Source organism: Chinchilla lanigera, unplaced genomic scaffold, assembly GCF_000276665.1.
Source record: "Chinchilla lanigera isolate Chin_1 unplaced genomic scaffold, ChiLan1.0 scaffold00019, whole genome shotgun sequence".
In the NCBI taxonomy this organism is placed as follows: domain Eukaryota; kingdom Metazoa; phylum Chordata; class Mammalia; order Rodentia; family Chinchillidae; genus Chinchilla; species Chinchilla lanigera.
The window spans coordinates 27098033-27107328 of NW_004955420.1; the positions used below are offsets into that span (position 1 = coordinate 27098033).

At 40.1% G+C, this 9296-nt stretch overlaps 1 protein-coding gene across 3 annotated transcripts in view; it reads right to left on the reverse strand.

The window, feature by feature from the left end:
• The window catches only part of Topaz1 (testis and ovary specific PAZ domain containing 1), a 58334-nt gene extending 49383 nt beyond the window's left edge, over positions 1-8951 (reverse strand). For all 3 annotated transcript variants that reach the window (XM_013513518.1, XM_013513517.1, XM_013513516.1), the window contains exons 1-5: positions 8686-8951; positions 7622-7683; positions 4993-7046; positions 2272-2333; positions 1415-1539 (exon numbers count right to left, since the gene is read on the reverse strand). In XM_013513518.1, coding sequence (XP_013368972.1) covers positions 1415-1539; positions 2272-2333; positions 4993-7046; positions 7622-7683; positions 8686-8887 — 2505 coding nt within the window. In that variant the 5' untranslated portion in view covers positions 8888-8951. The remainder of the gene's footprint in view (positions 1-1414; positions 1540-2271; positions 2334-4992; positions 7047-7621; positions 7684-8685) is intronic.
• Between the last annotated feature and the right edge of the window lie 345 nt (positions 8952-9296).

Genomic DNA, 9296 nt, shown 5'->3' on the forward strand with positions numbered 1-9296 from the left:
ACCATCTAGGGGGCAAACCTAGGTAGAAAAAAGGACAGAGTCATGGTTTGGGCTTGAGTCACTCCAGAAACGCAGAGGGAGATTGGGACAAACCAGCAAAACAACTGGCAAGCGGCACACAGCGAAGTAGGTTGAACCAGGAAGTATGTTTTTTTTTTTTTTTTTTTCCTGGAAGCCAAATAAAAAAATGTTTCAAGGAAAGAGCAGTCAGCTACCTCAAATACTGATGACAGGTTGAGACTTAAGACTTAAGACGTCCATGCCCAGCAACAAGGACGTCTTTGAAGAGGAAGCAGAGCCATTCTGGAGGGCAGAGGACATATGATGGTGACTATTTTTGCTAGGGTTTCCTCTCAAGAGAACCAGAGGAGAGAAACTGGAGATGACAGGTTCAGACAAGCCTCTGAGAAAGAGGGTAGCAGCAGAAAAGGGCAATGGGCCATCAAAGGCTTTTTAAAACTTGTCTGAAGATGGCAGAAAAGCATGTTCATACGTCAGTGAGTGTGATTCAAAATGATTTCACCAGTATTTTAAGTCAGAAGAGACAGAAGCTAGCAGAGGTGGAAAAACTATAATTGCCTACAGCATCCATTATACTGGAAGACAGCTTGAGTTCTGGAGCAGATGAGGGGTGTCAAAGGTACTGGTGCAATGTACAGTGTACTATTCTAACTGCTTCGGGGCTGGGGATTTAGCTCAGCGGCACAGCGCCTGCCTGGCAAGTGTAAGGTCATGAGTTTGATTCCCGGTACCGGAAAAAAAACAAAAAAAACTATTTTAACTGCTTCAATTTTCTTGGTAAACTAGGAAATGAGGTGGTTAGTTGTGAGGGTGAATGAGTAGGAACTGAAGGTGTAAGGGGAAAGAAGTATAATAATAGCTGCTTAGGAATCAATTAATTATGCAAAAGATTCAATAAGCATACATATTATCTGACAGAAAATTTGAATAAAAAACTCGACACCACAGTCTTCCCCCAGATCATAAGCCAATGGTGTGTTCCATTTCCAGGTGAGATTTGGCTCTAATTCCTCTGCGTGTGCACCTGTGCTGGAATAACTGACGATTACACTTATGGCCCTTGGGTGCTACTATATTCAAAAATTTCAAGGAAAATCAAATAATATGCAGGATTGTGTGTTTAAGGAGGCAGGAAAATTTGTACCATTTTATTTGGAAAGACACAAGTTTTCAATCAAATTCAGGATACTAAAACACTACATCTTATGTCTCAGACAAGAGACACCCTGTTCATACTGTGCTTGCAGAAATCAAGGGATACACTGTGGCCAGAGTGATGTGACTATTTCAGTTAGTATTTACACTCGTCACCTGAAAGTACTGGGAAGATGAATGTCTGCATTACCAGTATTTAAGACCAAGAAACAAAAACATGCAAAGGACTTCCGAGTACCTTTTCATCCCCGTCTGAACCTGTCACTTGTTCACTGACGTTTCCAAGTTCTTCATTTGCAGAGGTTTCATTAGTAAGTTCTAAAGAAATGTTTGTACCTTTGGAATCATGTTTTATCTCTTTTGCTGAAAAGAAATAATATTCTACTATAGAAACTTTAAATGAAATAACCAAATCATTCAAAACTTCTAAAAAAAAGAATACAGAGGATCTTCAGGTCTAATGTGACAAATGTTAAGTAGCATTTTCAATAAACTATGTAATTCCCCACTTACTACCAAAATAACTTTACTACATAGTATAAAAATAATAGTAAGATACTTCAGAGTCTTTCTTCATGTCTAGCTATTTAAAATTTAAGAAATTGAAAGTAAAACTAACTTTCATACTACAATTCTATAAGGATTCAGAGATGTAAACTTCTTTTTGTTAAATAAAAATTCTTAATGACAGACTTAAACTGTGATAAAGCTGAAATATCTATTTCAATTTTAAAATAAGATCTACAAAATTGCTGAGGTCAATTATTTATCTTTTATAGATAAAGCATAACAAACACTAACACTAACAAACACTAAACACTACATCTTATGTCTCAGACAAGAGACACCCTGTTCACAGTGTGCTTGTAGAAATCATCAAGGGATACAACTGTGGCCAGAGTGATGTGACTGTTTAGTTAAATAATCAACCACAAAATATCTCAAAATCTGATCTGAGAAAAACTGACAAACTGTCAGACATGGTTAGCAGCCTCTAAAATGAAACACTTCTTCAGCCAATATATTCATTTTGACCAGAATGGAGATATAAAAAGATACTTCAATACTGCTTATTCTCACAACATCAGATTTTACCTGCTGGCAAGGAAGTGCAGACCTCTGACTTCATCAATCCGGGGTCTAATACAGGATATTCTCTGTTATGAGGCAAGCAGAGTTTAAATTTGATAACAGGTAAGAACTGCCCACTTCTCTACGCAGTATTTCTTATCAGCTTTAGCAGCTGATTAATGTTAAGTTCTCCAGTACAGAATAACGCACTAAGACTCTGAACCAGCACATCCACAATTTCCCAGCTGGTCTTTAGTCACACATGCCTCAACTGTTAGGAGTGTCACCACTCCAACACTTACTCAAAAGAACCTGACAAATCTTCTTAAATCTTAAATCCAATAGGCTTAGCAGATGAAAATCAAATACACATGAACCACTAAAACACAAATGGCCAAAGTCTTTCATTTTAAAAATGAAGGCAAAACCTTAAACTACATTGAATAAAATATGATAAACACCCACAATGCCAACATGCTTATTTAGCTTTTTTTTTGTACCGGAAATTGAACTCAGGGTCTTGCACTAACATGCTCATTTAATAAGTGGATCTTAATAAGTATATCCTATAGCTGTACAATTTCTCACTGGTTTAGGATTACTTTCTAGTAAAGAAGGAAAAACTAAACATTTTGTATTCACTATTCTTTGAAGTCTTTGAAAAAACAAGTATATTTCCCTCAACATAAACCTTACAATGAGAAGTATACTGTTTAAAGGACTAGAAAATACCACAAACAGAAAACACACACGCAGGCACACCTCCTTCCCTGATCCAGACCTCTCTAGGCTCCTGTGTAGGTGGAGACTTTCTAGTTCAGTATCTCACAGGCCTCTCCAACTCAGAATATCTCAATCTGACCTCCCCAATGCTGCCCCAATGCTGCCCCTTTGCGAATGAGAGAAATGATTATGTTCTGAGAAAACAGAGAAAGCAGGTATCATTCCTAACTCTTCTCTCTGCCTCACTCATCTGATTAATCAATCTCCACTTCTTAAACCTGTCTCAAATCCATGCCCTTTGCATCTGATTATTACAGTAGCTCCCTGTCATTCTCCACATCAGAGCAATAATGATTTTAAAACATAAATCAAAGCTGGGGATGGTCACATATGCCTGTAATTCCAGTACTCTGGAGGCTGAGTTTGAGGCAAGCCTGAACTACATAGTGAGACCCTGTCTCCAAAACACAAGAAAAAAACCAAAAAACGTAAACCAGGCTGGGAGTGATGGTGTACACCTGGAATTTCACCTATTTTTGGGACTGGGATCCCCAGTTTGAGGCTGGCCTGGGCAACTTCAAGACCTGTCTCAAAAAGAGATTGGGATATGGTTCAATGGCATCATTGGTAAATCACCCTGGTGCAATTCCCAGTAAGGATGGGAGATGTGAGGAAGAGGGATGAAGTCAAACAGTTGAGTGAGCAAATAAGAGAGATGGAATGAAATCAGTGTCATAACTGAGGTAACATAACATGTGTTGGGAACATGTAAGGGCTCCTACCTCCGCATGAAGGAGTCAGGAACCTTCAAACCTTCACCCCCCACTTACGTCCATAGAAACCTTCACCTTTTGCCCAGAGTCTACACTATTTCTCCTCCCCATTGAACTTTTCTTTCTTTTCCTGTGTTAATCTAAACTAATCCAAACTTCAAGGATCAACACAAATTTTTCTTTTCTAAAATGTCTTTTCAACCCTCAGTTTCCCTTAATTGTCCCACACCAGCTTCTACATTTCCAATGATACTTACAGGGTAACTCAAAAGTTTTACCAATGTTAGCCACGACACATTGCGAGCTCATCAGTTCAAGTTTTAGTGAATGAATTTTACTATGTTTTGAATGCTCTGGATTTTAATATGGATATTCCCCACTGTGGAGACTTCATAGCTCATGCTCAAATCCAGACTCCATGACTAACAGTGTGACACTGTGCAAATGACAACTTGTTACCTTAATTTTTCATCTTCAAAATGGTCAGATTACCATTGCCTATCAGTTAAAAATATAGCTCTCAGTCCTCTATTTGGCATATAAAAAGGTTTCCATTTGGTGTTAAGGTATAAATTCCTGCAGCACTAAGAATATCAAGTATGATGTACCAAAGGTAACTAAAAATTTATAAGTACCAAGTCCCACTTAACAAGACTATTTCAAAAGAAAAGGATAAAAAGAACAGGGGACTGAAGCTCAGTACTAAGACTCTGGGTTCAACCCCCAGTATCACACACGATTTTATCTAATAAGGAAGCCACCAAAATGGATTAAATACATAGTACCAATAAAAAAATAAGTAAACTAGCTATAATAAAGGTTATCTGTATACTTATAATAAAGAACATATAAAAGTAAGCTGTTGGGGCTGGGGATTTAGCTAGCGGCACAGCGCCTGCCTGGCAAGCACAAGGTCGTAAGTTCGATTCCTGGTACTGGAAAAAAAAAAAAAACCCAAAAATAAAAATATTAAAAAAATAAAAATAAAAATAAGCTGTTTGAAAGAAGCAATCTCTAATTTAAAAAGTCATTTTATAAAGCATTTTAGATTTTGAAAACCAATCTGCTCTATCATATCTTCCAAGATATATACATATTCCTTTGATCTGAAATTTTAACATGACATTGCAGTGTCAGTATTAGCAGTGGTATGTTATATTTAATAAATAACTGTATTAATAAATTAGTGACAGCACTTTTAAAACTCCCAACAATAACCGTCTCTAAAGGCACACTTGAACATACATACCTTAAATCACTTGGTTCTTTTTCTGGAAGTTCCATGTGCTGGGAGTCAGCTGACTGATGTTCTGCAGTGACATTGGGCACATGACTTCTTTTGGGGACCTCTGAAACAAATGAGATCTCCCCTTCACTGGAGACTCCAAAGAGGTCCGGGTCATCTTGAATTACATCAATTAAAAGGACATCATCTTCATATGCTTTAAGAATATCTGGAAACTCCACTTTGATTTCTGAAATGCTCTTAGTCATTTTTGTACCACTTCCTTCTGAGAAAATTGGCTCAAATGTTTGTTCTTTAGAGCAGAAAGGCCTTTCCTCTATACATCCAGGATTATAAGACAAAGCATTATTTCCAATTGTGAGAGAAACAGGCTCTTTATTAGAAATAACACTGCTTGGTTCAGAGATGTGATTAAATGGTTTATTATCATCACCTTGCTTTATAAAGCTTGGAGAAATACTACAGGGATTTTTACTGTAGAGTGAGTTAGAATGAGCTTGTCCTGCAGCTATCCTATTTTGTATGCTAAAAGACTGAGGTCTTGAAGTTGAGGCAGAGGTATAGTCTTTGTTCTTATTCTGCCTTACCTCTGCTCCTGACAAACTGTCAAGAAGTTCTAGAGGACTGTAAGCTTCTCTGTCTGATGACTTGGCATTTACATTTTTTTCTGTCTTATTTTTAAGTAAAGGAATTTTAAAATTAGTCAGACGTCCTGTGTTCAATATTTTAACCAAGTCTGGAACTACAAGTGCTTGCTTAGCAATGCAGGTTTTTCGATGAATAGTTTTGCTTGTAGAGCTATTTGCTTCTTGGCCATCCTGGGGAGCCACTGTCAAATTAAGTTTTGTTACATTCCCTCTCTCTTTTTTTTTACTTCCTGGTAAACTCTGAGTCACATTAGTTACCTGGGTATCTTCAATACTATTAGAAACTACCTCTGACCTGTTTCTGCTAAGTTCCTCTGACTTTGTCTTTTTATCATCAATTATAGGTTCCTTTATAGCCACCAATGTAGGTTCTACTGCAGAAGATGAAGACAAATGATCTAAATTAGAATCCAGTTTTTCTTTATTTGAGTGTGCAATGTCTTTTTCTGTTAAAGAACTCTGTAACAAGTTGGAGTCAGAAAAGACAGTCTGGTTTGTTTGATGTTTATGACAATTATCTTGTCTAAAATTTCCCTGAGATCCAGGAAGTGAGTAATTTGAGTTTAGCAAAGTAGGCTTTTTCCAATAATAGGGAGATACTCTAGCACATGAATATAAAGGCCAGATTCTTTTACCAATTATTGGTATTGTTCTGCGACAGCTTAGCTTTGATTCTTCAGGTTTTTTTCTCAAATCTTCCTGTGACGATCTGTTTTCAAGATGATGGCTATCACTAGGTGATTCCACTGTAACAGAGTTTGTCACTGTTTTAAAATACTCTTCTGGCTCCATACTTTTACATTCCAAGAACTCTGAAGCATTGCTTGTTTCTTCTTTCAAAGGCGGCTCAAGGGTTTTTGGAAACATAGCATTTACATGATGTCCAGCACTTGGTTTTTTTTCTTCTGTTTCTGGGAGACTTGATAAATGATCCACTGGAGAGGATGTATTATAGTTTTCTTTTCTCAAAACTTCTAAAGGACTTTTCTTAGCCTCTGGAATCTCTGCTTCTTTCCCCTCCATAATTACTTGTTTTTTTTTCAACACCAACTCAGATTCATTCCATGTGTTAGAGAAATTTGTCTCAGTAACTGTTTCTTTTTTTTCAGACAACTTCATCTTTTTTCTGGGTTTTCTCCTGACATTGCTTTCCTCTACTGAATATTTATTATTTTCACTTAGAAGGCAAGAAAGTAAGCCATTCCTTTTACTTTTGTATAGGTCATTTTTTTCAAGTAGTAATTTATTTATTCCCATTAAACTTCCTTCAGTTTCTAGGAGCTTACGAATACTGTTTGTGTCACTCTTCTCTGCAGGTCTCCTGAGGTTTTCTTTCTTTACCTTCAAGGAATTTTCTGCTACATGTATACATCCACTGTCCGGTTTCTGTGCAAAGCTATTATCATAAACCTTGGAATGGGGGAAACAATTGCAATCATGTAACTTTAAAATGGAATTATTTTCTAAACTCGGTTTTTAAAGCTGTTACCAAAAGAAAAAAAAAATGAAAAAAAGAATATTTTAGAGTATTCTTGTACAGTTCATCTTGGAACTCAATTTTAGTATTTTGTTTTGTTTGTCTGTCTTTTTGAGACAGGGTCTCGCTATGCAGTTCAGGCTGGCCTTGAGCGCACTTTGTAACTCAGGCTGGTCTTGAACTTACAACGGTCCTCCTGCCTCAGCCTCCTGAGTGCTGGGATCACAGGGGTGTGCCACCACGCCCAGCAATTTTAGTATCTTGGGTTGTCTCATTTTCAGTTATTCTAGGCAGGCGCTTATGCCACTGAGCTATATCCCCAGCCCTCACTGTCAGTTATTCTAGAAAGTGAGCTTTCTAAACCTTTAACTTTTTAAATCAGAATTCTTCTTTTAATACCTCCTACCAAACCTTCCTTAGCCAAAGACTTTAAGAAAGCCATACTCTGAAATTCACTACGTTCCACTGTGTGGAAAGATTCTAAAGTAGTTAATGATTCCTTTCTTACCAGGTCAATTCCTGGCTGTTGATCATCACTTGAGGCTTCAGTAATTTTTCTTTTTTCTTTGGCTGATAAAAACAAGAACAGGAGGAAAAAGCAATATACCAGTTTATATAAAAAATTATGAAGCCATACATTTTTATTTCCCTAATAGCTGTATAGAAGCACAAGTACTGATCAAAAATTTTGATGTATTTAACTTGTTAAAGAATTATTACAGTAAGACACTGCCATTAATTTTCCTCAAAACACTTCCCCCCTCCCATTGAACACATCCTATTGTTTTGAGCACTTTCTAAAGTAGTTCGGGAAGTCCTTTCATGACTGTCCTTAGCAGGGGTGATGTTAAAAAAATACAGTGAATGGGACAGCTAATTAGCAAGGGAAAGGCAGATTCATAAAAACTGCATTTATTCACCAGATCTGGCACCATGTAACTTCTCTAAAGTGAAATATTTTGAAAGGCTGATGTTTTGAATCCATTCAGGACATTAAGGCAGCTAAGAGCAGAACTAAACAGACTTAGGAAAAAAGGACTTCCAGAACTGCTTCAGAAAGCGACAAGCATGGTGAGATTAGCATGTTTGAAGAGAGGGGGCAATTTGAGGGGGATTCATGGTAGTGTGTCTTCTAGTGTAGTAATCATGTGTTTTTTATCAAACCGTGTATACATCTGTTTTTAAACGGAAGACCCTAACGTCTATTAAGGCACTACACACAGACCAGAATAAAATTCTAAGGCAGCTGAAAAATCCTTAGCCCCATCATTTTACACCTAGCAGGAATTCTTCGGCAGTAATGGCAAACCTCTTTCAAGCAAATCCTTCCCACCTCCCCTGCTCTGGATTACCCTCGTGCAGGGCCGGCGCCTCACACATGCACACTGAACCCGCTGATGAAAGAAGTGGGCGGCCGCTGCGGGCCGCAGGGCGAGCGCTCCAGCCGCGCCTTCCGCTCTGCCAGGGAGCACCGCCTCCCTCGCTGCCCCGCGTCCCCAACCCGGAGGTTCCGGTCCCCCGGCTTCTCCGGGTCCACCTGCTCCTTGGTCCCGACGCCGCCCGCCTCGTCACCTTCCACCTCGGGCCCCGCAGACGCCCGCGCCGCCACTCTCCTCTTCCGCCAGCCCTCCTCAAGCCCCTTGGCCTCAGGGCCATGGCCTCCCTCCTCGCCGGGCCTGGGCGCAGGCCGGCGGCCACGCTTCCTCGGGCCTCGCGCGTCGCCTTCCCGCCCCAGGGCCGTCGCGGGGTCCGCAGGAAGCCGCGGCCGCCGCATGTCAGTCCACACGAACCAGCCGCCGCCGAGCCGCGAAGGACACTGCCGCCCACAGACGCCCAAGGCTCGGCGCCTCCGGAAGCGGAAGTGGGGCGGGTGAGGGAGAGACCCACGAGCCGGAAGCGGAAGTGGAGCCTGTGTAGGCCCGTGAGGTTCAGCGGGCGACGCTATGAACCCGCCGCCCCGTGATTTCTATCGGAAGTGGAGCCTGTTGAGCTGATGTGCCAGAAGCTCCTTAACACCAAAGGCACTGCTTTCAAAAAGCAACCAGCTGCTGCCTCCCCTTCCCGATATCCTCATGCCTTGGCTGCTCACGAAGCCCACTGGTGACCAGCAGGCTTGTGATTGCACTCCTAGGCTCCTGGTCCCCCCTCTCCCCCAGTTTCTTCCTCAAAGCTTCCTGCAGATA